At 48.7% G+C, this 27,552-nt stretch overlaps 1 protein-coding gene across 1 annotated transcript in view; it reads left to right on the forward strand.

The window, feature by feature from the left end:
* The window catches only part of CFDP1 (craniofacial development protein 1), a 64,301-nt gene that overhangs the window by 33,394 nt on the left and 3,355 nt on the right, over nt 1-27,552 (forward strand). The window contains exon 6 of the mRNA XM_065028955.1: nt 24,533-24,691. Coding sequence (XP_064885027.1) covers nt 24,533-24,691 — 159 coding nt within the window. The remainder of the gene's footprint in view (nt 1-24,532; nt 24,692-27,552) is intronic.

Consider the following 27,552-nt stretch of genomic DNA (forward strand, 5'->3'; position numbering starts at 1 on the left):
TCTTGTTGTAATCTGAAATCTTTCTCTTTTCTCCCTCCCCCACATCCATCATGTGCATGAGTGCATAGGCTAATTTATTAGCAAATTTAAAGTCACAGGCGCAGAACTATTGTGGAGTCACCCTAGGACTCCTGTGCTGGAGGAGGAACGTGTTGCATTACAAGGTACTCACCAAAGCAGTTGAATTCAGTTTCTTGGTTGCCTTGGCTGCAGCTCCAGGTACTTGTTAATAGTTTTTCCTTTTAACCCTTATTTTTTTCTCCAGTCTGATCTGCATTTTCGACAGGTGGTTATTATTGCTGGAAGAGCTGACAGCTCTCATAGTCTCAAATGTTGCGGAAGTCCTTATGCCAGTTGTAATGTATACAGGTTGTCTTTGGATATTTGGAAAGAAAGGCTGTAGAAAACTTGTACTATATGAAGCTTGTCTGCCCTGGTCCCAGAGCACCCCTAAGATCATGGGGTGTCTTTGACATCAATGGGGAGCACTTCTACTCATGAAATTTGGAGCAAAGCGGGGCCAGCGACATCTAGATGACTCCTGTAGGTGTTTTCAGCATTTCCCTGGTTCTGTCTTCAGTGCTGTTCTCTAACCCTCCGCATTTGGGGTGACTGCCCCTCCTCTCTCAGCTTGTCCTTCTCCCAGCTGGGCTTCCCCAATGCCAGTGCACAGCCCTGGAGCCGTACATCAGTAACCCAGATCCTGGGTTTGTTTTGCACAGCAGGTGCCTCTTACAAAATTAATCTTGTTAGTGGGTAAACTGTGACTTGTCCAAGTCCAAAGAAGCAGCTCATCAGTGTCAAACCCAGGCTGTCAATGTGCGGATACCTTCCCCCTGTGCTGAAGGACTGTAGTGATGCTCATATGCTCAGGATGTCTCAGTTGAACGCTGTTCAAAGTTGGGATAACTCTACTGTACAGGCTGCTGTGGTACTTTGAGACTTGTTGATGGGAAGAAGAATATTCCACCATGATGGACGATGGGGGTTGTGGTAGAAAGCCCCACGTACAAGGTTTGAACAACTAGCAAATACTAGGATGAAACTAATTCCATAAATTGCCCTATTTTTGATTCCCTAACATACACAATTCTTTGTGGTTGTAGTTGCAGTTTGGCAGGGTCCTACCTCTTGCAACAATGGGTCACTACTTCCATACAGTGCTAGAGCTGGTTCATCATATTTTTACTGAGCTGTGAAAAGTTGTTTTTCTAGCCTGCTGTGACTCTGCTTGCTTCCTCACCCTTAGACTCCATCTGTACACTTCAAAATAGTAGGAGGAAGAGGGCAGAGAAAGAACAAAGCCTCGTAATACGAATGGAAGGAAACTAGGGAAATTCAGGAGGAAATGGACAGTGAGAAATACAAAAAGATCCAGCTGGGCTGAATGCATGGGGTGTGAGTGCACAGGGATGCTTTCTGCTTGGCATTCAGAGCTGAAAACCTGCATTGTGGAGCTGAACTTTCCTTTGAGTCAGTGACCTATTCAGCCACCTAACAATGTCCATTATGTGCAGTCAGCTTGTTTATGCCCAGTGCTGGGGTTTCGTACCTTTTTTCATGTACAACTAAACAATATCCTACTTGCAAAATGGCCAAGCCATGCTAGATTTTGCTGTGTGTTTGTCGGTCAGCTTTCAGCAAGCATCTTGTTACTTAAAGATTTAAGAACACGAACTATGCTCAAGGAGAACACCTGGTGATGAGAACACCATTCTTGATTGACAGATAGCAAAAGTCTCTTTTCTTCGAAGGATGCTGAGAAGGGAAAGAGAGGTCGCAAGAGGTGGGTCCCTGCCTCTCTGGAGTTGTAGGGATTAAATTGGCAGCCTGAAGAGGTGAGTCCAGAACAGCACTTGGGCTTGGTGGCAGCGTGGGACCAGGCTGCCCGCAATGCTCAGGCGTTGCTGCGGGGTGAGAGCAGCAAAGAGTCAAAACCCAAAGAGATGGGGGAGAACATCTGCTGCGGAGGGGCAAGCGGTGCTGCTGCGGAATAGGTGGGCCTGTCAGCCCATGTGGGAGCTCTGCTTAGATTTGTTCTACAGCTGCAGAGAAACCAGCTGGCCTGGGTTTAGCAGCCGAGGGAATCCCCCAGGAGGTTTTGTATACTCCCTGTGGAGTTTGAGGCAGCAGCTGCACAAGTGCCGAAGCATCCTCGGCAGCGGAGATACCCCCTGCGACCTTGGGCAGCCCAGGGTTTTAGCTCTGTTACTTGGAAACGGCTCCCACCTCCACTATACAACACAACGTGAGTTGTCAGATCGCGTGGTGTTTCTGATGAACGTGAGAGGTGACGTACAGCTTTGGGGTTAGAAGGAATCACATATGGTATGACTTGACCTTAGCCTGCAGTTCTCTGCACCAGGCCGTCATTCTCAGTTGAGGGAGGTGCTCCTTAACCCAGCCCACCGAGAAGCAACTATAAGCAGTGATTGAAAGAGACAGAGCTAGAAGTAAGGTGTGCATTTTGTGGTGAGAGCAATGTAGGCATTGGAGCACGTCTGTGCAGGTGATGGTGCTTTCTCCTCCTATTTAAAGCGAGGAAAGTGTTCTGGCAACTTGCTTGTTCTGTCTTATGCCCTTCTTTAACCATCGCTCATTCAGTTCAGAGCCGCTTTGCAGCTTTTAAGACCTTTCTTTAGGGGAAAAAATGAATTCTGCGCATTCAGGGAAACATCTGTCATCATTTGGAGCAGAAAGTGTAGTTAACGCAGTCCCTGGAGCATGTGGAAGAGCTCCAGTTCCTCACGGCTGCCATGCAGTCGCTTCTCAGAGAGCAGAGCTGGCTGTGAAAGGTGAAGGTGGTTTAGCAACATTGCCCAACATCTAGAAAAATCAAGCGGCTCCTCTTTGAAGCCTCAGACATGCGCACAGCACATAACGCACGAGGAGTGTTTTAATTCATGTCCTCAGGAAATCGTGTTGCTTTGTAAGCTGAGCCGTTTTAAATGTCTTAAGTTTGGCACCCTGAAAGTTGGGCTTTAGCAGGCACTTCTGGAAGATGTCAGCCTGAGCTGTATTTTCCTGACTCAGATGCTTGCAGTAAGAACTGAGGGATGGAGCATTTAAATAGGAAAAAAAACCCAGAAGCTACAGTGCAGCTAGATAATGTCAATCTTGTAGTTGCTTTTAATATTCATTGCCAGGCACAGCAATCAAACTTTGTCACTTTTAAGTTAAGCGACCTTTAGTCCTCGTCAGCTTCTGTCTCTGTACATGAAAGGGATGACTGAGCCCACAGCTGCTAAAAGCATCTCTCGATTACTTATATTTCACTAGGTATTTAAAGATTAGTTCGAGGCATAGAGGATGAAAGGGTTTTTTCTTTATCTTTTAATAAGAAACTTGTATTTGCAGACGTGAAAAAGACCTAAGACCGAAACATCTAACGTGCTCCTCTCTTCCCCGTTGCTTCCTCCGAGTGGGGTGGGGGTAGGGTTGCATGTGCTGATCCTACAGGGAATAAAACCATGTCCCTCTCGGTCTGCTGCTTACCACAGCCCTGCCCTGCTTCCCAAAATTGATGGGTAAGGATGTGCTGTGCTGGAGTTCTCATGACATAGCCTTGTTTGCAATGCAGGAGACTGAGTAATGTACGTGGGAATTAAAGCGTACAATGCCTCGTATTTTTAAATTTGAACAACAAAGGGGAGGATGATCTCTCTGCCTGTAATGCAAGAAGCTTTGAGAGATTCCTGTAGTCACTTGCTTCTGCTGTGTCTGCTGACTATCAAACCCTTTTTGGGGAAAGGATGTCTTCATTACTCTTGTGGTGCTCCAGCCCTTCAATCAAAAAATAACCGTCCCTGAGATCTCTAGAAGATTGCCAGGCAAGATCAGAAAGGACCAGATTAATATTATCCTAAACAAAACAAAAACAACAACAAAAGAAATAAGCAGGGAAAATAGTTTGGAGAAGGGCTTGCAGCTGTTTACATGCAGGAACAGCGGAGAAAGACATGGATCCAAATATAAAACAATACCAGCAGATTTCATGTCCCCTTTAAGGCAGAGATGTGTGGCAGGAGCAAAGATGCTCCCCTTGCTGTAGCCCCATGATCACAGAAATGAGGAGCATACAGGCTGCATCCACACCAGCGTGTGCTCAGGAGAAGGGGGTGAACGATTCCCACACAACCTTCATAAGAGCGGCCTGAACCAACATTTAACGTCTTCCTGCCAGCGGATCATCTTTACACTGGCAGGGATGGAGTCGCTTCAAGGGAATTTGGTGGTGAGCTGGTTGTATGTGGTGCAGGTGGTTGCAGGCTTAACTGGTGTCTTGGGGTGCTTGCTTTGTTAATAGTTTAGCTGGATGTAAAAAGCTCTGACTTTGTGATCAGTAGACTCAGGGGTGTGTGGGAGAGCTGGGCACAGCAGGCCCAGCAGCTTCTGTGTCACCAGATAGACGTGATGTGGGTGAGGAGGACGTGGGGAGCTTCAGCCCAAGCCGAGGCAGTGTGTCTGCAGGCTGTGGGGTGGTGGAGGTGCCGAGCAGCCCGGGTGCAGCGCTGCTTTGGGGACACACGGTCCATCTCTGCATCCCGCTGGCGTGTTCCAAACCAGCTTGGGTTTTCCACATAGCTCTGTGAGGGAAACCCTGCGGCTGAAAGTGCCCTTTGTTATTTGTCTGATTTTTAATTTGGACTGTATACTACCTGTATGTGCAGCTTGGCTGAGAAATCCTGGCCGTGCTGTGAAGTGCCGGTAACTCAGTTGCGTGTCTAATCCAGATCAGGGATTTTCGTTGCTATGCCTTGATCCCTTTTGCTTTTTCAGCTTATCCAGTTGTAACAGCCTCAGGGCCTGAAGGCAAAAGAAGTTCAAGGTGAGGAGGAGGTGATCCTGGTAGCCATGTGTAGCCAGGAGCCAGCGCACATTCGCTCCCCTTAGAGCTGCCTCTGAGTTTGCTGTGAGACTTCATCCCTCCATACCGCTGTTCTCTCCCCCCTCATTCACACCCATGGAGGGCTGAGGGGTTGTGTCTGTCCTTTTCTGACATGCAGCATCATTCCTTGTGATGGTTTAACCCTGGGAGTTAATACCTCTTGGTCACCCTTCCTGGTATAAAGCAGCAGCACCTGTAACTTTGGTCCTTCTGCTTCTGTGTTCGTGCCCCAGCAGTCCTTTGCTCCTCCTGAGTTAGAAAGAATTTCCTGGTGCTTCACACCTTCGTCTCAACCAAATGTGCAAGGTCAGGAAGCCAGGAGGGAAATTCTGCCTCAAACTCAGAAAGCCAAGGAACCAGGTAAAATAAACACTCGCCTTCTGAAGTGGTTACCTGGGATTGTACTGACGCAGACTTTCCCATCTGCTCTGTTCTCCACAGAGCTGAATGTGGCAGGGTCTGCTCAGGTAAGCATCACCCCACCTGGGAGATGTTCCTGTAGGATTTTGCTGTGAGGGAGAAGAAAACTGAAGGGGTTTTTTGTTCATAACAGAAGAATCCTGCTTTTAAGCTGTGCCTTTAGGCATTTATTTAAGTGGCAAGAGCTGTCAGTTTTTCTTCCGTCAGAATTTATTCTTCTGTTGCCGCATTCAAGCGAGGGTATACTATGAAAAATGGTCGTCTCTAGTGGCAGCTTCACTCCACAGCCTTTTGCCATTCAGAACTAGCCTTCTTTAGCTCTGCTGCTGAAAAAGGGCATTCAGGCAGTCTTGCTTTGCTTTTATTACCTCTGTGCAGAGCCAGCACGGCAATGATAAGAGGAGAAAATAAGCTTCAATTTCTTCTTGCGTGTTGTCACCAGACTGCCTATCAGGCTTTGGGTATCTTTGTGTTCTCCCCTCTCTTCAAGACAGGAGAATAAATTAGAGTCCCCGGGGTAGGTTTCAGCCTGCAGAGATGTTTGTGGTAACCCGCAAGCTAGGAGGAACCCTAATTTGACATGCAGACCTTTTTGTATTTCGTCTCTGCTGTGTCCACAAGTTGTTTGTGTTGCAGCGGAGGACCGTTTTTCTGAAATCTCTGGGGTTTCAGTTCTGTCCGTGCTGCTGTGCTGGTATTGACATCTTTCCTACCCTGCTTTTACTCCTTCTCAGACAATGGCACTAGGAACCCTGTTTTTCTGCAGCATGACATTGCGCTGCACCTGCTCCAGCACAGAGAATTTTAGTGGGTCATTCACATGGTCCGTGGTCATTCAAAGTCCACAGACAGTTCAAGCCTTTAGTCTTCCTGCTGAAACTCTACTTGGTGAAGGGCACTGATTTGGTGGCATAAACCTTTCCATCAGACTCCAGGCTGGGTTGTGGACAACAGCTCTACTCTACTCTTAGCCAGCTAGCACAAGCCTCTTGTTGCAAATACAGAGTCAGCCAGTGTCATGTTGATTGATTGTGGGAGGGGGCGACGCTAGGTTTGAATGAACAGCCATGTCTTAAAATATTTAGCAAATTTTCTTCCATGTGTTTAAATCTTGGAGAAAGGCAATCAGGTAAGAACCTCAGCTTTTGAGCAAGGAAAAGAAAGTTTCTGGCTGTAATGGCTGGAAGGAAAGTACGGCCACTCTGGCTGGCTTAACCTTAGGCTTAGAAGCTGGGGGGCAAATGAATACTGTTTTCAATTTTCTTAGTTTTCTGCAATGCCCAGTTTTTAAGAAAACCTTGACCGGAGGGGGTGCGGGGGCTGACTCATGGCTTTTGAACACTGGGGTTGGCAGCTCTAGAAAAGAGCTCCCATGTGCTCTTGGTTACACTGGTGTCCGTGTGTCCATGAAATTTGGGTGTGTGCTCTGGTTTGCAGCGCTGCTTGTTACCAACATGTGGCTGGATGTAGGTGGCCTGCCCTTGTCTGTAATTTGGCTGGTGCTAATACATCAACACTATGCAAATCTGCTTTTCATTAGCTGTTTCCTTTTCCCATCTATATGACGGTGCATGTGGGGTTTTAGGTATTTGGGTCTACAAGCGGAGTTGCTCTTGGAGGATTGTAATTCACCCTAGTTTAATTACAGGCTCAGAGACAAGGGTTTGTCTTGAAAAAATTGGGGTTTTTAATTTGGCTTCTGAGTCCATCCAGCCCCCCTGTAGTCTAAAAAAAAACCACTTATTATCAAGAATTTACTGTCCTGGTTGGGATAAAACTGCTGGGTGACTTTTAGATGCATCCCAGTCTTGCCAGTTAACAATGGGCTGAAGGAGTGGATCAGCTGCCTTGATTTAATAGCAGAAGTGGGGGAAGCTGATGGTGGTGCATTTTTTTTTGTCTGCAGTGATCTTTAGCTCAGAGGAGCACATCTCTGCTAATTGACTATTAAACAAGATTGCTTGCTGAGGTGCACTGTCTTGCCATTTCAATCCTTTAAGGAATAAGTCTCTGATCAGCTGCACATAGAGCTCTTAAATGTAATCTGCCTAATGACTGGAGGGCTTTGACCTTCTGGTATTAAGGCGCCAATGTTTTGGGTTCCAAACCAAACCTTTTGGGTGGGGGGACGAGCAGGGGTGGGGTTTTTTCTGATATGGTAATGATGCAAACAACAAAGGCTGCTTTTTAATCTCTAAGCGAGACTTGGAAGCAGCACAGAGTCAGTCTAGAGATAAGTCTCTTTTAGCTCAAGATTTCTAGGATCGCACACATGTTACTGCACGCCTGGACCACCGGTTAGACACCTACCTGGCCACAGATCCTTTGTCCCAGTTGCTGTGCATGCAAATAAAATGTGTTTGCATGTGTTTACCCAGTTTGGAAAAAAATCTGAGCCCTGGGGGATTTGAGCTTCCTTCTGTGTTATGAAATGGGCCACACTGAGAGGCAGCTGAAGCCAGGCTCGCTGCCCGCTTTGCAGGCTCCGGGAGGGTTTTGGAGCTGATGCACTCGCTGTTGGAGAAAGGATGGTTAGTCCCGTGTCTTAGCGAGGATTCCGGCTGCCGTTTTAAAGAGCTCTGCTGACGCCAGAGGGAATCCCGGCCCAGGCCTGAAAGAGAGCAGTGGCTTGGGGTTGGTGTCCGAAAGGGCCAGACAAAAGAAGGGCTGAGCTGCGAGCGGAGGCGGGCTGGCTCTTTCCCTTCTCAAATCCTGCTCTGGTTTGTTCGCCTAGGCCAGACTCTGGCTCCATCCTCTGCAAGCGTGGATGCAGGGAAGGAGTGTCCCTTGTCCTGGGAGGCTCGGGACACCCTCTCTGTGACATGGCTCGGGTGCTTTCCATTCCCGTTCTCCCCCACCCCAGTTGGTTGAGATACATCATCCTAAACCATTAACATCACGTGGTGATTGACGCAGCAGGCTGGAAATGGGAAGGGGGACAAAACTCACGCTTGCTCTGCTGTTTCAGAGTAAATGCTGCAGGAGCAGTTGTTGGTATTTCATTGCTGGTATTAAACCTGGATGTGGGGAGAGAAGGGAGAATGTGGCTAATGCAAAACACCTGCCTCTGACAGATGCCCAAACCTCTAGAGACCCTGCAGTAGTTTTGTAAATCACAAGCAGGTTTTCAGCCTTCCCAGAAATGTGTATTTCTAAATGCTAACCATCAAATAGCCTAAATTACTCATCCAGCAGGTTAATCTATAAATTGACAGGCTTATAATAGCCGTTGGAGAGCAGCGTTTAGTACATGGTATCTAGTTCAGTGCTGTCTGTCTCTTGTTATTCTGACCTGACAAATAATGCAGCCTCTTGTTTGTGTTGCAGTAAAATATATTGTAGGAAGGCCATTTAAATGGGGTCTTTCTGACCTGTCGCACAGCAGGTATCTCTAGGAGAGAGGGCTTCAGCCTGCAGCAATGCTGCAAACGAAACGAGTGGGAGACTGAGTAACAAATGGTGCCTGGAGCTTCAAAATCTTGTCTGCCTGCTTTCCCTGCCTGCCTCTGCCTTTCTTGCACCAGACGCTTCTAATCAGAGAATATTGAAGGTTTGTTGTATTGCTCATAATAAAACCTCAAAGCAAGGATCAGCCGTGAGAGCAGTAACATGTTGTAACATGAAGTGAAAGTAAAGCTGCTCCGTGCTGCACGTCCCACTGAGACCAGTCAAGTTGCCACCTCTTTCTAAGGTGACATTACAGGATGTCTGTCTGCAGACTTTGGCCTTTTTTTTCAGGAGGGAAGAGGAGAGAGGTGGTTTCCTTTGCAGCAGCAAGGGCAAAATAGGCTTTTAATAAAGCTTAAATTCTGCAGCTGCTGGCTAAGTTAAAAAAAGAAGTGCTGGCACTCTGTCCTCTGGGAGATGAGCCTTTTCCAGCTCTCTGCCATGACCCAGGGATGCGAGCCATCCCTTCTGGTCTCTTTTTCCTTTGTGCCACTTTCTTGGATGAGAATAATGGGAGACCTTCTTCCCTTGGCAACGCTTTACCCTGCTTGGGCTTTTCTGCTCACAGAGATGGTTTAGGGTGGGAATGGAAGGAGAAGTCTCCGAAGTGCTGTAGCGGAGGCAAACTGGAGGGGGTTGTCACTTTTTATCAGGTATAAATCCACTCCTCAAATCTCTGATTAGAGATCCTGAGGATAACTAGAAATTCAAAAGCCAAAAGAGAAGAAAAATAGAAACACCTTTGCATATGATACAATAAACTTTTCCACCAAGGTGCATGTATGGATCAGCTGAGCATTGCCAGAGATCTGAGAGCACATTACGGCCCAGATGCTGACAAGAACAATTTATCCAAGTATTGCTGTGATTGAGCCAGATAAGGGAATTTTTTCCTTCCTGCAGAAAGTTTCATGCTGGTCTCCTGGGATGCTCAGTGACCTCCTTGCCAATTGCAGAGCCTGGTCCTGGCTCTGGAGAGCCCTGTAGCATGGTTTGCAGGGGGATGCACAGCATGTGGCTGCTCCAGCTTCCTGATGAGCACAAGATGGTTTAGGTGAACTTCAGTAAGATGAAGTGTTATTTGCACTTCTCCCCTGTTATGCCTACCTCTCTCCTCCATTCAAATGTTTTTCTTCTTCCCCTTTGTTAACAGTAGCCTTTGAAATGCATCGAAACTGTTTGCAGGCAGGTTCTCCACTGCAAACCACAAAATATTTTGGAACAGGTTGAGGCATCTGGTTGGACAGGAGAGGACTCTTAACACACATGTAATTGGGTGCTTCACATCATTCAGCACAGTGCGGTACGTGTGTCGGGGTGTCCCAGAGCAGCTGCAGGGACAGTGTGGTGGCCTTGACCCTTGCTGCAGTTGTCACAGATAAAGTTAAACCAAGGGAGGAGTTGTGCTATGGGTGAGACTCAGTCTCTTCTCTCTCTTGCTGAGGAATCTTCTCCGGGAGCTGAGAGCAGACAGGGAGTAGAGGACGTGTCTCTAGCAGTGTGGGTTCAGCAAGCTGTGAAGGCTTTTGCTAGTCCTTATCTGGGAGCGTCAGCATGAGAAACTGGTGCTGGGGGAACAGAATTTGAAGCAAACAGTCAGAGAAACTTTCACCAGGAGATCTGATTTGTAATTAAAAAACAAACAAACCAAACCAGCTAGAGGAGTGACAAGGTTTAGAGGATTGCTCAACCGCTCAGGTCAAAGGCATTTTAGCTGGCCTGGGGCAGATCACAGAAACAGCTGAAAACTGGTCTGGGCAGAGACACGAGAAAGGGGTATAGCCAAGAAGTCTTGAGTTGCCACAGCAGGGTGCAAAGGGCAGGAATTTTGTAGGTTTGTAGCTGGAAGGTCAGCTTGGGCACCCTGGTCTGAGCTCCTGCCTTTGCTGGGGTCGTGGCGTTTCCCTGAGAATCCCTGCAAGCGCTTGTGGTTGAACGACAGCCCTGATTTTTGAAAGAGGCATCCACTCGCAATGGAAAGACTTACAATTTGGGATCCACCACATCCTTTGGGAAGCTGTTCCCATGGTTAATGCGTTTACTGTGTAACTGTTACTGTTCTCTGAAGGAGTCTGAATCCTCCACTGGCAGCCTGCCTGCCTTGCTCAGCACTGCTGCAGCTCTCTGCCTCCTGAGGCAAAAGTCTTGCTACAAAGGGACCAAATGACCTGCCAGGGGTCACGCAGGCTGTTTGGGAGATCCGGGGACCTGAACTTCCAACCAAGAGTATGGGAGTGAGTTTTATGAAGCATTTGTGTGTTCATTCATCAGCAGCCCGCTGATGCTGTCTCCTCTCTGGATGATGTATGCCTTGCTGGTTTGCCCTCAGCAGCTGGTGGGTCACGCAGCATTTGAGAAACAGCTCTGGCATCGTACCAAGCAGAGGCTGTGGGACGCTCACCAGCAAATTCCAGAGATGATATGTCGTGAAAACCCTGGCCCCGCCACCCCTCTCTGCATGGGGGTGCTAGAGGTAGAGTGGTCCTCACATGTAGCAAGAGCCGTGGCTTTCCAAGCAGCTTTTGGTCAGTGGACATGAGCTGCAGAATCTGTTTGGAAGCCTCCTGCTTTGCGTGGGTGGAAGGAAAGCCTCGCTCCTGCCCCTTTCCCTGCCTCCAGCTGGAAGGAGACAACGGAGCTTGCGGCTGGGAGAAGTCAGCTGTTTCCATGGTCTTCCTCCGGGGATTTGAAATCTATTTCCAGTGAGATGGGTCCCTGGGAACAGGAGGGGCAGCTCTTCTAAGTGTCTGCTGCTAAAGCTGGAAGGCACTCAGAGGTAGCCTTGCCAGCCTCAGGCATTCAAGACACTTCAGTCAAGCCCTGAAAAAATAACCATGGGATAATTTTGGTTTCTCCTCTTACATACATTTTGGGCTCCCTGCGCTGTCCTCTGGTTTGTTACTGAGATTCTTCTGCAGCCACCAGCCTTAGAAAGTTGTCGTTGAGAAGAAAAGCACATCCTTTCATCAGTTAACTTTTTATTGCCCACTTTCTTGGGGGTTGGACTTCAGGTTTCATATGGCAAAGATCTTTTAGGGTGTTTCCCTTCTTACCCCCTGAAATACCCTATTTGATCTGAATCATTTGGCCAGCTCTTAATCTGTGAAGGAACGGTTTCATGGAAGGGAAGGTAATTGTGCTGGATACCCTGGTGATGTTACCCTTTCCAAAAACAATTAAACTTGATCAAACCCTCATTCTTGTTTTATGGCTGTGTGTAGCCGTGCCCAAATGTTTATAGTCCCGCATAGTCCCACATGCTGCCAAGCCAGGCTTTCCACTGGAAGATAATACATTATATTGATGCTATTTATTAACTTGCATGACCCTGCAAAGCAACTGCTCCACCGGGCTATAGTTTGTTGCTCCTCATAGCAATGCATTTGTGCTCATTCACCCTTATTTTCCTGGGAACTTTCCCGTGCCCTGAGCTGCTGAGCTTTGCAAACATTTGCCAGTGGAAGGCGGTATATTTGTTTTAATCAGAACTATTCTTAAAGCTGTCAGATTAATTGCTGGGGCAGAAGGGAGGTCTCTCCCTACTTCTGTCCTGCCTTTTTCACCTCGTTTTGATCAAAGCCCAGCATTGATCTGGTACAGTGGGAAGCTAATCGGGACTAATCGCTGGGGCTGTCTGTGAGTCACAGGGACAGAGCCAGGGACTCTGCATTGCTGGGGGGGACACTGGGGGCTGTTTTGTCAAGAGGAGGCTGGTTGGGTTGTGAGATCCTCCTTGCCCAGCACACGGTGCTGTCAAGAGCAACCTGGGAGTCGCACCAGCTGCTCCGCCATCCGAGCTCATTCACTTTGAAATCCCGTTAGTGCTGGAACAATTCCATTAGCAGGACTTCTTAGGCGTGATTTGGAGCGGTTTCTCTGCCGATTAACGCCAAGTCCGTGCACCAGTCTGGAGGGCTTGTCATCAGCAAGACATTCCGCGCGTACCTCAGGGCTGCTCACAACTGAAATCCTGAACAAAAGATCTGCTGTTAGACAAAGGAGGAAGGAGTGAGCCTCTAAGAGAGGAAGAATTTCTCCTCTGTTTGCCAGCAATTTTTTTCGAACTATTCTTTTTTTTAATGATTGGTCACCAATTAACCCATGTCGTTTTGCAGACAAAGCTGTCAATGTTTTTAAAGTTGCACAATGAAATAACTTTAGTGCTGTTGGTTCTAGCAGTTCTGAATGTTCTCAAACAAATGCCTTTTAAGATAAAAATGGCCTGTGCTTGGTCCCAGCCCAGAGTTGTGGTCATTATTGTTTTATTTGAAACGTCTCAACTGAACCCAATGAAGTCAGTGAGAGCTGCAAGTGTTTGCAAGTCAAGTCACACTTATTTCCATGGCTAAATATGGGCGTAACGCAGGGTGTTACTCTCAAATACTCCAGCGTATGACCCAGGCTGTAGCCCAGCAAGCACAATGTGCCACAGCTACCAACTCGCAGTAACTTCTGGCAGCTTTCAGGTCATCAGCCTGTTAGAGGTGGGTACCAAAAGCATCATGCCTTCTCACGTTTATTTTTTGCTCTTGCTGCTGTTGGGGTGTGAGGTGCCTCCCAGCCATGCGGGAGTCTGAGCTCGATGGTAACTTGTTTATGTCTGCATTTTTGCTGATTTCTGTGCAATGGATCAGAAATGAGAATAGTGGAAGCAGGACGTATTCCCACACACACGTGCTCACAGTGCGGACAGCTTTATAAAAGGCATTTCTTGTCACTTCTCAGTGGCAGCACTAAGATAGCATATTGAATATAGCCAAACACCTTGGAGCGGGGTAGGTGTTCTGCGCTGGTGTAGCAAAATCCGTCTGAAACTGGCACATGTATTATCCCAAAATGTTTACAGTACTTAAGAACAATGTGAAATATATATGAAGAGCATGCATGATATTTGCCAGTAAACAGAATAAATGCAAGCAACGCTTTGCAGGTTTAAATTATTCTGTGTAGGAAGTTTCGGGAGTTCTGGTGCATGTAACGTAGTCCTTCGGTGGCAGGAGTGGATCTGTTTTGCGTTGTGTGGATGTCCTGGGTGGAGGAGAGCTCACGTGAGGAGTTCCTGCAGTTTCCAGCTGGGAAGTGGCAACTCCGTCAGCGTTTGGCCGCAGATGCAGTGCTGAGTTAACGGGTGTAGCTTTGGCTGCTGACCAAGCCCCCAGTTACATGTCCTTATCCATCACCCAAGCGTCAGACGGGGCTGGTTAGTGCTGGGTTGGAGTTGTTAATGTCTTCATAGTATCAGAAGTCATCTAAATGCTGCAGCTCTTTCAGTTAAGCTCCTGTTGAGCTCCATATGCAGATATTGTAATGTAATTGCCTGGCCCACTGCAAACGTGTTTGGAGAGTCTGCTACTGACACAGCCTCCGCCTGTGCTCCGGGCTGGAGAGGAGCCAGAGCGAGCCGTGGCCTCTGCACAATGTCACACTGATTAGGGGGGTGCGAGATTTTTGTATTTGCTAAAATAGTTCTGCCGGTACAACCCGGAGGGCAGCTGCAGTTATATGGGTACAGAGGGGCCTTATGCCACTCTGAATTGTCCCTGGAGCTGGGGACAGACAGCGATGCTGCTGGCAGCACCTTTATCCTGCGGTAACAGCCCGTGCGAGGCGTGTGCTGCCCGGCTCCACAACTGCAACTTTATTTTGTTGACAACCACCCCATAGCAACTCTGTCTCAGAGGCCCAAGGAAAATATTTTACTTCCTCTGGCTGTTAGGAAGCAGGTTCTCATGGCAGCAGTCCCTTCACAAAGGGTTCGGTCCTGCGCAGGAAACCCTGATCCGTTCCCTAATGAGCCCTTCCTGCTGATAAGGGGACCTGCAGGCCAGGGGCTTGGCCAGAGCCAGCCAGCTCCCCGAGAACTGATGTGCCTGTTGGTGAGCGTGTCCTCCAGAGCCTGTAAAATGAGACTTCAGCCTGTGTTTCTCCACTAGGTCCTCCAGAGAGGTGGGTACAGACCTGGGTGCTCTGGCATGGGACCTGTCTGAGGGAAAGCAGCTCTGGCAAAGCTGGGCACCTGGGTTACTGCTGCTGCTGTCTGTTGTTCCTGAGCCGAAGCATCCCATCTCTCCCCTCCTCAGAAAATTTGTGTCTTGGTGTACGTGGAGACACAACTCTGTTTTTATTCCTGGAATAACTATATTCGTGTGTGCAGTATTAGTGTGTATTTACACCCAGGTTGTTCCCCAGACTGGAGAACAAGGCGGTGCCAGATCTGTGCTGTCTTGTTTTGGAGGAAGGCATCCCTTGGGTGTGTTTTTCCAGCCCTGCGCTTTGGAAAGGCCTATCCAGCACTGATCCATAACCTGGAGATGAGCACAAAGTCACTAACTGGAACCTCCGCAGGTACCTCGTGGCATTGGTGCTCTGCAAGCCCCTTTACCCCCTGCCACGTCAGCTTTGCTGTTTGTAAGCTGGTGCTGTGACACTTATTTCCCTCCTGAAGGTGAGGTGCATTCTGCCAGAGCGAAGGAGCATTGCACAACTTGTGAAATCCCGTGGAAACTTGCTGCGCTGGATTAATAACAAATCCAGCAATAAATCAGTAGCTGGAACACCAAAGCGTTGCCCTTTGGTGGGCTGTTGCTCACTGATGCTGGGAGGTGGGAGTGACGTGGTTTTTTCCCCCTGACAAATTTCTGTTCCCCACAAACTATATTTAGACACAAATACATTAAGCCTTATCCATGCCTGTGGCAAGCTCTGCCGCTGCCTGCAGCAGTCCTCCCCAGGGCAGCATCACGCGTGCATTTAGTCTGTCGCGTCTGCCCTTGGCTCTCCCCGCTGATGGAAACCGCATCATCTCAGCCAGGCTTGGATTGCTGGGCTGTAACAGTCCGGCTGTCCTTGCCTGGCAGCACCTTTTGTCTCCATCTTAAACTCTTTTTCATGTAGACACTGGTTATAGGAAGGCAGGCAGGTGTGTGGGAAGGAGAGCTATCACTGGCTTCTTAAGAGGTTACACCTTCTCTTCCGTACGTGTCTCCCACCTTGCTTATCTTAACAATAGTTGTGCTTTGCATTGTGATCCTGGATTAGCTCCTCAGCTCAGCAGAGCCCATGTCAAAGACTTCCTACGAGTGGAGAAAAGCTGTGTGCATCGGTGTTCATGTAGGAGTCTTTACCGTGAGACTGTCCTGAGGTCTCAGGAGGTTTGGGGTGATATGAGAAACCAGCAAGGACCTGGGGCTGGGCTTAGCAATTCGCATTTTGCTAGCTTGCATTTCAACATCAGTGTTGGCAAAGCAGCTTGGGGTCAACTTGGGCTGGCAAGCCTGAACAAAAGCATGAGAAGAGTTAACTCATGCCATCGCCTCGAGTTAAAACCCACATTTCCTTGTTTGTCATAGCAAGTACTTCAGGCTGGCCCTGCTGCAGTCAGACCAACCACCTTCTGCAGGAGTCATTGTACTTTCACCAGGAGATGCTGCTGCCAGTGAAGCCCTCTGTGCTGTAGATTAAATTTTCCTTGGTCTGTTGGCGGGTTTGCAGGCAGGATAATTGCATTTTGCCAGCGTACCAGCGTCTCTTGCTGCCTTTAGCTGTAGCTGCCCACGCTGCATGCTCCGTTGTGCCCCATGGCACCGCCAAATGGGTTTTGCCCCAGCCGTGGCCATGTTTCCACAGTGGTTTGGTGTGTGTCACTCTTCAGAGTGCGAGAGGCTTTGTGATCCTCATTGCAAAAATATGGGTTTATAACCCTGCCTCAGAGATCCCTGGACTGTTTCAGGCAGGTTCTGTGGCTCACTTTATATTTGCTTTAGGGTGTAAATGCTGAGTATCTGCTACTAGCTCAGCCAGCGGAGCATATGGACAGGCACCAGTATCTGAGCTGGCAGTGAGCTCCTTGGCAGCACTGCTGTCCAGACGGGATCATCACCAGCATCCACCCTTCCTTTTATCTTCATTTCCTTCTTCCTTGTTTTTTTTTTCCCCCACCTGGGATTTAACTGTTTGTTTGTTTGGTGCTGGGGAGGCTTTATCATTTTTGTGGGTTTGTTTGTTTGTTGTAGGGGGGAGGTTTGTTTGTTTTGTTTTGTTTTTAAATACCTCTTGCGATAGGCAGGGCTGAGAATGAGTTCTGCTACTCTCCACATCCAAGTGCCCATCTGAGAAATTATGCCAAGTGGGGAATAAAAAAAAAGGCAGTTGGGCTTGGCCTGGGAGATTTTTCTGTCCCTGGTCAGTTATGGAGGGTTTGGGGTCTGAAGAGGAAGACCTCTTTTATAATATGGGGGAAGGTTCCTGCAAGTTGGCAATACTGGGCTCCATCATTCTGCTGCTGCCTGCTCTATCCAGCTGGAGCACCTTGACCTTGAGGAGCAGATGCCACCGTGCGTGTGCCCGTCTTCCTCTCCACCAGCGTTTTTGCTTCTCTGTCAAGAAAGATAACTGGGAGAGGCTGGGAGTGAAGAGTAGAGCCGGCACATGGTCTCTGTATCCATCCTCCTCGTACAATGTGTCACGCACCCATGCACATTTTTGTTTGAAGGGAGAACAGCAGGGCAGGTGATCCATGGTGTCAGGAGTCTTCTATTTTATTAAAATGAAAGTATTTACTGGCTGCATTGGTTTCCCAGCTGTGGTTAGTTTGTATGAGAACCATTTCCTGCCGTTAAGGAAACTATTCAGCTTTACAGCAGTTCATGGCAGGAATAGATAGTACTATTTACACAGTCTTGTGCTCTTCTCTTTGCTGAGCGGCAGAGCTTCTCACCTGCATCCCTACCATCAAAGTGCTTGGGTGACAGGAGCAGAACTGCTGTCACTGCCCTGCCAGTCAGTATCGCAGGATCCAGTGGGGAAGGGAGCTGGGCAGGGGAGCCAGGGCTTGATCAGAGAATCATGGAACAGCTGGGTTGGAAGGGACCTTCAAAGTTCATCCAGTGCCACCCCTGCCATGAGCAGGGACATCTTCACCAGATCAGGTTGCTCAGAGCCCCGTCCAGCCTGGCCTGGGATGTCTCCAGGGATGGGGCATCCACCACCTCTCTGGGCAACCTGGGCCAGTGTTTCACCACCCTCAGTGTAAAGAATTTCTTCCTCATGTTCAGCCTGAATCTCCCCTCCTTTAGTTTAAGACCATCACCCCTTGTCTTATCCCAACAGGCCCTACTAAAAAGTCTGTCCTCGTCTTTCTTATCAGCCCCTTTTAAGCATGGAAAGGCAACAATAAGGTCTCCATGAAGCCTTCTCTTCTCCAGGCTGAACAACCCCAGCTCTCTCAGCCTGTCTTCCCAGCAGAGCTGTTCCAGCCTTGGATCATTTTTGATGGTGAACATGGTACTTTCAGGGCTGTGCGGCCTGAGATGCCACCTCTCCGCACTTGGTAGCATTTACTCATCAGCATCTTATTCCAATAGTGGGATCTGATGTGCTGCTCTGAGTTGCAGGGAGCCAGCAGGAAAGCAGTTTGTGTTAGAGCTTATGTTTGAGTTGGGTTCTTCTGCCTGAAGATTTGCAAAGCCGTTCAGCTGTGCTGAGAAACCTGTGAGTAGATATGTCCTTCTTGTCTTCTTGTGCCAGACAGCGTAAGTGCCCATGGCCATTGCAAGGGTCTCATCATGTAATGCACAACGAAAGCTATCCATCCTGGTTCTGAACCTTCCTTGAGAGTGGATTTTTAGGTTGTAGGTGTAACCTGCCTTTTTTCATGGTAAATGGTGATGGTGGTTTCTTTGATAATCTGTGTACAAAGCCTGGGGCAGGAGATACAGGTTCTTTTCTGGCCATGGAAGATTTCTGTTGGTGAAATCATGTCATGTCTGTGAGTCCAGGTTTATTTATTTCTGTGTAAAGAAAGGTTGCTCTGCAGTGCCTCTAGGAGGGTCACGAGATGTTTTGGATGTATGCTGGATGGTGATAGAGTGCTGAGCACCAAATTGTCTCTGCTCTGGGACATGCAAAAGCCTGTGATAAGGTCAGAGAAGATGCCTTGCTCTATTGTCTTGTCTCCCCATCATGTAGCTGCAGGGTGTGCAGATGTCTTGGAAGAAACAGCATCATCTAAAAAAATGTCCTTTTTAGTTCTAGTCTTGTCACAAGATCCTCATTGACAAAACAGGTTTTATTAGCCACTCTGTTTAAAAGGGGTCAGGGGCTGGATTTCATTAAGGAGGAGAAACAAACATCTCACTCATGATTTGTGTACATCATTGACTGTCCTCTAAGTGCATTTGCTCACATTATCTCCCCAAAATGTGACATAAGAAGAAGGGAGGCGGAAGAGTGTTAGGGTGTTAACTGAGCATTAGTAACATCCTACTTTGTGTTCAGTGTTTGCTTCTGACAAATTGAGCCCTTCTTAAAAGTGTTGATAGGAAAGAGTAGGACCTTCCTGCTACAGAAGCTGCTGTTACCCACACAAGGAGGATGATAGAAGGCAGGTGGAGAAGCAGCGCAGGGTTTGCGGTCTGCACGCTCCCACAGAGCCAGCAGAAACAGAGCAGCAGAGGGTTTGTGATCCCCAGGGGTGGAGGTGAGGCTGGAACTGGGGACACTGCTGGCTCCTTGGTCCACGCATGGGTGGGTGTCCTTTGGGCACCCTTCAGTCGTCGGGGTCGGATAACACGAACTGTCACGGCCCCTCCTGCAGGCCGACCCTGCTGGTCCCTGCCTGCTTCTGGCCAGACGCTTGATCTTGTTTGGCCAACTGGTTCAGGTTCAGCTGCTAAATTGTCTCCGCTGGCATTTCACAAAGACGGGAGGTACTTTCCCCTGTGTTACTCTTCAACAGCTGCAGCATGGGTGTTGTGAGGCAGAGAGGCTGATTTGCAAAGACATCCGAGATCTTCTGTGGTGAGGGAAACGTGAGAGTAAACAGGAGGAACGGCACAGAAGCACCAGCACAAAGCTCTGTTATGGGGTAGCAGTAATCATCCGCATGGATCGAGAAGGAAATAACTGGCTTGGCAGCAGCGGAGCAAACAGAAATATCAGTGAATCACAGGCTTGACATGAGTCAGTGCTGTCACACGGTTGTGAAAAAGGCACACGTCATAGGAGGCCGTGTAAGGCGTTGCATGCTTTGCAAGGCATCTGAAGTATTCCTCCTGCTCCCGGGGCCGGTAAAGCTATGGATGGAGCCTTTTCTTTCCCGTTTTGGATGCTTCGTTTTGAGGAAGATGTGGGCCAGTAGCAGAGAGTCCGGAGAGAACGGTGAGAGTGGTCAGAGGGCTGGAAACCATGAGGAATGAGAAAAGCTTGAGAGGACCCAGGATTGTTTAGTCTAGGAAAGAGCGAGCTGAGTCAGGGGGGAGGTGGATACAAAAAGCTTTCAAAGACATAAAAGGCTGCTGCGAAAAGCGAGGGAATAATCTGTTCTTAGTAGCTACTAGGAAGAAGATAAGTCATAAGCTGAGCAAGGAAATTTAGTCATTGGGGAAAACCTACATAAGTGAAAGGTCGATGAAGTACTGAAACCTCTAGTGAATGTGGGGTTGGTGTCACGAGGCCTTTGGAGGACCTACCTTGGAACCCACCATCTCAGAACTCACCTTGCTTTGCCTTTCAGGATGCACTATGAGTCCTTTGTAGCCCCGTTCTCCTATTGCTTGAAGATTATTTTCTAAAGCTTCTGATGAAGTTTGCCTCTTTGGAGGCAGGCACGCGTTTCCCAGATGCTGCTGACCTTCATGTGACAAGACAGCAGGGATTACGTGTGGCAGTGCCACTTCGTTGCTGGTAGAACAGCAATTCTCCAAGGTGCTGATGGGGCTGCAGGCTCACACTGAGACGGGAGGAAACCTTGTTGTTGAGGACAGGAGCACAGAACACGTTTGCCTATGGTGGGACAGCAAGGGAGCCCTTGGCTGGCTGTTTGTCCCTGTGTGTGACAGTGACAACCAAGGTCCTTGTCCTGAAGACACCAGATGGATCCAGGGGAATCCCCCCTGCCAAGGCAGAGCTTGCCAGCATGCTTATTTGCTGGTTCAGGGACTGATTTGGGCCGTGCTTTCTAATTGTGAAAAGAACGTGTCTTTTGTGTCCTAAATAGGCGATTGTCCTGATTCTCATCCCCAGGATCCATTATGTCTTAGCAAATTACTTTCTTTCTTTTAAATGCCTTAGTGATTAAAGATGCCACAGCAGATACCCTTAATGAGTACAAAAAGGGTAATAATTCCTCTTGTTGGCACTGAATGCAATTAATCAGGCCCCTTTACTTGCTTTTTTTAAACAGATGAGGCGTTTAAGGCCAAGCAAGTTTTTAATTGGACTTTAATGTCTCTCATTTACTTCATTTTGGCACAAGCATAGGAATTCCCACCCCCAGGTTTGCTGTTTGATTTGTTCAGGGTGATGAAAGGCTCAGCAGCAGGCTCAAACACGTCCCTCAGCCCATGGCCGGCTCCACCTCGCTGCCTGGCCCACGCTGGTCCTGCTGCAGCAGCTCAGGATTGTCCAGGCAGGAGCAGAACCGGATCATCCAGCCCAGGGCCCACCTCCAGCATGGGCTGACACCAGGTATGAGCAGTATTTTGGGAGTAGTCATCAACACAAGGGTGCGACATAGCCTGCACCGTTTTGTTAGGTTCCATTGCCTTGAAGGGACTTCCAAGCGTTCTAGCGGCTATTTGGAAGCCCTTGCTGGAGGTCCGTGTTCATAACCTAGACTCTGTAGATTCAAACGTGGGGTGAGTTGTAACTTTGAAGGGATATTTCTGAGTTCCATGGCCAAGAGGAGATACAAAGGCCTTGAGCACTGTTACACATGGATGTGTGCAGGTAGAGGTGTATTTATGGATGTATTTATGCCAGGAATTTCCATGGCAGAAAAAATGCTTGATAACCAACCTTCGCTTATCCTGCAGCCCCTGCTCCCTGCTGTGAAGCCGACACCACCTCTCCTACCTCTGGCCACGAACCATCTCACCTTTGGTTCCCTTTGCTCATGGATACCCTCTCCAGTGGTATGGGGATAGCAGTTACCTGTCAGCGTGTCCCAGTCTGTGTTTCATGCAGGGACATGTGCCACAGCCCAGCCGAGCCCGTTGGCCCCTGTCCCAGCTCAGCTCTTCCCCACCGGCAGCTGACAGCACCAGGTTCAGCCAAAAAGCCGCCAGTCCTGGCATGTGCCAGCCTGCCTCCAAGCCTGCATGTCGCTCTGTGGGGCAGGCACACCTCTAACACCTCAGAGAGATCCTGAAATAGCTTCAAGTGGGTTTTTGAGGTGCATGCCGTGTCTTTTGGAGAGTTGGGCCTCTCTCTAGTACAGTGGTTGTCAGTCCAGGGATGCCGGTGAGCTGTGAGTGCCCTTGGACGGGTGAGATGGCTCTTACTGCATCAGGGTTCTTTGCCTCAAAAACCATTTAGAAGCCACATAGGGACAAGAGACAACACCCTCCATTTCTGCATCCCCGCTTCTCCCACTTCAAAGGTATGCAGAACCATAAGCACAAGTGAGTCTGGGAAGTTAAATGTATTCAGAGAAATGTGTTATTGAATACCTTGTGTTAATTTAAACACCTTCTGCTTGCCAGGCTGAGGGGAGAGGACCGTTGCCAGCCTGATCAGCCACAGCCCTTCCCTAGGTCTGTCTCAGAGCATCTTTAAATCCCTTGCTGAAACCCAAGGCCTCCCAGTGCAGGGTATGGAGCTGCCGTGCACGAGCACCAGGCTCTGCCTCCCAGGTGGCCACTCAGCAGGGACTGCCACAGGGGATGCTTGCCCAATATTGTGTTTGGTTTTGTCTTCTTACTTGTTCCTATCTCCTCTCTTTCTCCCCCTTGCAACTTGAACGTGCATCTGATACTGGGTTTGGTGGTTGTGCAAGGCTCACATGTAGCCCTGGATAGCCAGATGTGGGAAACAATCTCTCTGGATTTATCTTGTGCTGAGAACATCTTTGCACATTTTACCCCCTTGCACCACTTTGCTGCTACCTGCAGATAAGGATACTTGGAGCCATCCTGTCTTGAAAAATAAGGGAGAATTGGAGGCTGAGCAAGGATCAAGGTTTTGTTGCGTGGTCGTGATCTGAGAGCTGTAGACGTCTTGATGAGACGTTCAGGGATAAAGGTGAATAAAAGAGCATCCAGCTTGCTCTGTGTCCCTGCAGAGTGAGAAGTGTGGGCTGCTGGCACGTTCTCTGGCAGTGGGCAGGGACTGAATGAAATGAGAGGGCCAGGTCCAAGGATATTTCAGCTCCTCTGGCTGGGCACTATGAGGAGAGGCAGGCAGCTTTGTCCTGTGGCTGTGGAGCCTGGCAAGATGCCCTTAATGCAGGGTTTGTAGCCCAAATATATCTATGTCAGGAAGCTGCAAGCCCAAGTGACCATGACCAGCCGTTGTTGCATTGAGAATCTTCTGGCTAAGGCTTACAAAGATCTCATTTTCTTTGCTTTAATCCCATATAAACTGCAGAATTATTTTCCTTTGGAGGCTTGCAAATTATGGAAGCACAAACCATGCTAATGGTCCGATAAGGACAACTTTGGATGGGTTCCCAAGAACAGCTACCCTTGGGCAGGTCGTGTTTGCAGAGAAGTGATGGAGAGCAGCCTGCCATGCTCACCTGGCTGCCCCCCTTGGGCCCCCCAACCCAAATTCCTCCGTCTCTCAGGAACGAGAATCATTTCCTCTCCAGCTTCTTGCAGAGGCAAGAGCCCTGCAGACCTGAAGTTATCTCTGGAATGTGTGTAAACACCGAGTTCAATGGGATGCTGTTTGCCCCCCTCTCCTGGGGAAGGTTAAGAAGGGGTTAATACGAGTTTGTTTTACGGGTTCTTAGCCCTGAGAATTGTCTTCCTCGGAGGGCAACCCGGCTGACCCGAGTCCCTGTGTGTGCGTTTCCCAGCATAAAGGGAAGATTCAGGGGCCCCACCGCGCGGGTGGGATTTTGGTTTTCTAAGAACAAGGAGATGAAAGACCAAGGGGGTTTTCTTGCTGAACAGGGACCTGGGAGCTGGCATGGGATCGCGGAGCACACACTGGGACTCAACGTGTCGCATGATGGTGTCACTAACAGGATTTAGGCAATCCTTGGGAAGAAACAAATTTGCAATCAGAAGCGTGAGGGTTAAACGCAGCTCTGGTGCCCCCATCTTCAAAGACTTGAAATGTAAGCAGGGGGACAAGACCTTAGAAATGATGTGTGGGCTTGGACAAAATGTGTTTCAGGGAGAGTCATAAAGAGCTGCATCTCTTTATAAAAAAAAAAAAAATCAGATGTAAGTTCGTTATGGTGTATGTTACTAATGAGACCTGCCTGGGCACCAAAGTACTCTTAGGAATAAGCAGTGGCAACCAGAACCTAAAGCTAGACGAAATCAAGTTGAAAACGGACATGTTGATACCAACGAAATGGTTAATTCCTGGATGTGTTGTCAGCGCTGGTGACGCACTGAGGCTGGATCCCTTCCAGAAAACAACACTTTAAACTGAAGACAAAGAACCGGCTTAGCACGGAGGTGATCAGTGGAATGGCTTGGCCTGGTGTATACAAGGGGTCAAACTAGATGATTTAATGATCTCTCTTGGCCTGAAAGCTTTCTGTTCTCTTCAGAAGATAAATGAAAAAGCCCTTTCACAAAAAGCGAGCACTTGAGATATGTGTGTAATGAGCTCTGCTGCTTCCCGGGGAACGGCGGAGCAGGATCCGCAGGCAGTGTGACCTTGCTGCCTGCAGGCTGCCTGAACTTGGTGGCCATCTGCTCGGTGGCTCACCACCATCAAGGCCACCACTCTCACGCGTGGCTTTTCTCAGCTCTGTTTTTAATTGCGGACCGGTGCTGTCTTCCTGCATTTAAGTAACATTTGCTCCCTTCTCTCCGTCAGGCTGAAGAGGCCGAGCGGTATGAGCAGCCTCCTGGGGAAGATCGGCGCCAAGAAGCAGAAGATGAGCACACTGGAGAAATCTAAACTGGACTGGGAGAACTTCAAGGAGGAGGAGGGGATTGTGGAGGAGCTGGCGATCCATAACCGAGGGAAAGACGGGTAAGAGGGCCTTTTCCTGGTAGTCCAGCATTTCCCACCACTTCCTATATATGTAGGAACCTCTCGCTTGCTAGAGAGTTCAGCAAACCCACGGGATTTCTTAAGGGTTTGTTCTAGGGAGACCTAAAGCCAGGAGCTGCTCTAGGTATCACAAGGAGACAAGTAAGCCTGCAAGCACCTATCACTCCTTGCTAACAAACTTGTGAGTTCTTCAAGTCAGGCTGAAGTCGAGTCTGGCTGTGCTATATCTTCTCTTCTGCTAGTGACACAGATGCAGCGGGAACTGGTCTGATGCAGCACTCCCATGAGGAACCACAATTGCCTTTGCCCTGTTTTCTTTTTTTTTCTCCTAAAAAAAAAAGAAAAAGGTCTCTTATTGAGAGGTCTGGTTTTTGTTCTGTTCTTCAAATGACACTTTCCAGCTGCATCCTTCCTCCCTTCTCCTGCGTAAAGATGTATGCAAACCTAGAACAGCTGGCAAGGTGCATTAAAGATTATGGCAGCACTGGGCATTGATTGTGTGCATCAAGCAGTGTTCACTCCAATGAAGTTAATGGAGATATCATAAAAGTAAATGGCAATGCTGTAAATAAAACAGAAAGTTAATAACATACACTGCAGGAAAGGATAATAAGATCAGAAGCGGTGTTTCCACTACAAGTGCTTTGCTAAGCTCTGGAAAAACATAACCAGCTTACTGGACAGCTCATAAAATGTATTTTTATTGTAAGCTGTTCTTTGACTCTACAGGAAAAATTCAGAGCCTCTGCATTCCAGCAGATTGGATTTTGTATTTCAAATAGGTCTTTTATAACTGTTGGTGTTTTCCAGTTTACTCTTGCACCCTTCCACAACACCCCTTCTCCATCAGATCTGCCCTAATCTGTTTCTGGACACTGTAGGAGTACTAGAGGGGGCAGATGTTCCTCCAAGTTCTCTGAAATCCAAGGAGGTGAACAATTTACATCGTGTACAGGTGTGACAGAGCACACATGCACCAGCTCATCACCAGTGCTGTCTGTGGCACAGTGAATGTCACAGTCAGAGCCGTGTACGCAAGGGTCTCCATTGAAAAACAGAGCCAAGGCAGAGCCAGGCTGTGTGCCAGGCAGAGGAGGAAGAGGAGAGTCAGCTTCTCCCATGAAGCTCCATCAGGAGCTACAGGCTGCTTTGGGAGAACCCACCTCCAGGGAAGGGTCCTCTTTCTGTCTGCGGCACCTGGGTGGTTTGTCCTGACGGGATGTGAAGTGAGAATGTACCCCACGCAGATGTCCTGGGTGGCTGCCATGTGCAATAATGGCTTTGGGCCTTTGCCTCTCCAGACTGGGCTGGTGGTGGTAATACCGCCATTGAAAGCTGGACCATCTCCTGACGATTGCTGGGACACGCTGTTTCTTTCCACAGTTGGTGGAATCAGCCTGAATCAGGGTCTGTCACTCTTAGCTGGACTGTATGCACCCCAGACAGGCTGGGACAACCCCCGCGCTAGCGTTTTGTGGCATCTCTTGTTTGTTCAAACCCAGTATGTCGACCTCTCTTGGTCAGTGCAGTTTCTCACCCCGTACAAGCAGGACAGCTCTCTCTTCATGCCTGGCAGACCTTTTCAGAGACGCTAACGTAATGGTCCTAGAAGGCTGTAGAAGGGATCAGCACATGGAAAATATGAGCAAAGCAGAGCAGCAATTTTAAGAGCACATCTCTAAGCCTGGACAGCTTTGGGTTTTGCTGCCTGTCACATCCCAGGCTAGAAAATCTGCTGGGCTACTGGCAAGTGATTTTTTTCATTAAACCAAATGAGGAACGTGATACCGTGATATCGTTAGACACTCCTTACAAATCTGTTTGTGCTAGTTAGGCATGTAATGTGAGGGGATCAGTCGAGTATCAGCTCACTGGGAATTACATCCATAGAATCATTTTGGTTGGAAAAGACCCTCAATATCATCAAGTCCAACTATAATGTAACTCAAGCACTAAACCATGTCCCTAAGCACCTCGTCTACATGTCTTTTAAACCCCTCCAGGGATGGTGACTCCACCACTTCCCTGGGCAGCCTGTTCCACTGCTTCACACGTAAAGGAAAGGCGAAAGGAGGAGCACCGATGGATGCACAGCGCACTGCATTTCTGCTTGCAGGCCAGCTCTGCTCCTTTAATAATGCAGACTCTGCTCACCCTTCAGTGGGCAATCATTTACACTTCTCCATAAAAACCATAACGAGCGGTTGTTAACCCTTCAACCCGGGGAGCGGGGCACTGCCTTTATTCCTGGTGCCAACGTGCATTAGAAACCTCTGATCCCTGCCTGTCCTGCTTTGTAATTATAAACGCCTGACAAGGAAAGCCACAACCCACTCCTGGAAGCGTCTGCCCCACACCTGCCCGCGCCCCATGGAGACTGTCCCTGCATGTCTTGAAGAAGGCAGGAGGTGTTTATTTTTGCTCAGAAGGGAAGGCAGGCTGAATTTCTCCTTTTATTTTTTTTGTGATAACCTTACAGAAGTCGGTGTTCACAGCTGAGAGTTCCTCGTGCCTTGGACCTCCCCAGCCCTTCTCCAGCAGCAACTTGTGCTTGGTGGCTGGCTGAGTAATGGGGCACAGCATCTTTCTGCTGCTGATGCCGGTGATCAGCCCGCTGCAATCTGGTCCCAGGATGCCAGGGGCAGAGGGAACATGTGCTGCCCTGTGGCTCTGTCTACCCTTGCCTCTGATTTCCTTCCCCTTGTATCACCATCCCCAGACAAGGATTTGTGTTTTCCCAGCAGCAGGATCTGGGCTTGTGCAGCCTGGCTGCGTCAGATCCTGAGGGCCTGTCCTGGATTTGACAGGAGGGACTGAAGTAAGGAGCAGAGGCAGCTCTG

Source organism: Columba livia, chromosome 13 (genome assembly GCF_036013475.1).
Source record: "Columba livia isolate bColLiv1 breed racing homer chromosome 13, bColLiv1.pat.W.v2, whole genome shotgun sequence".
Classification (NCBI taxonomy): domain Eukaryota; kingdom Metazoa; phylum Chordata; class Aves; order Columbiformes; family Columbidae; genus Columba; species Columba livia.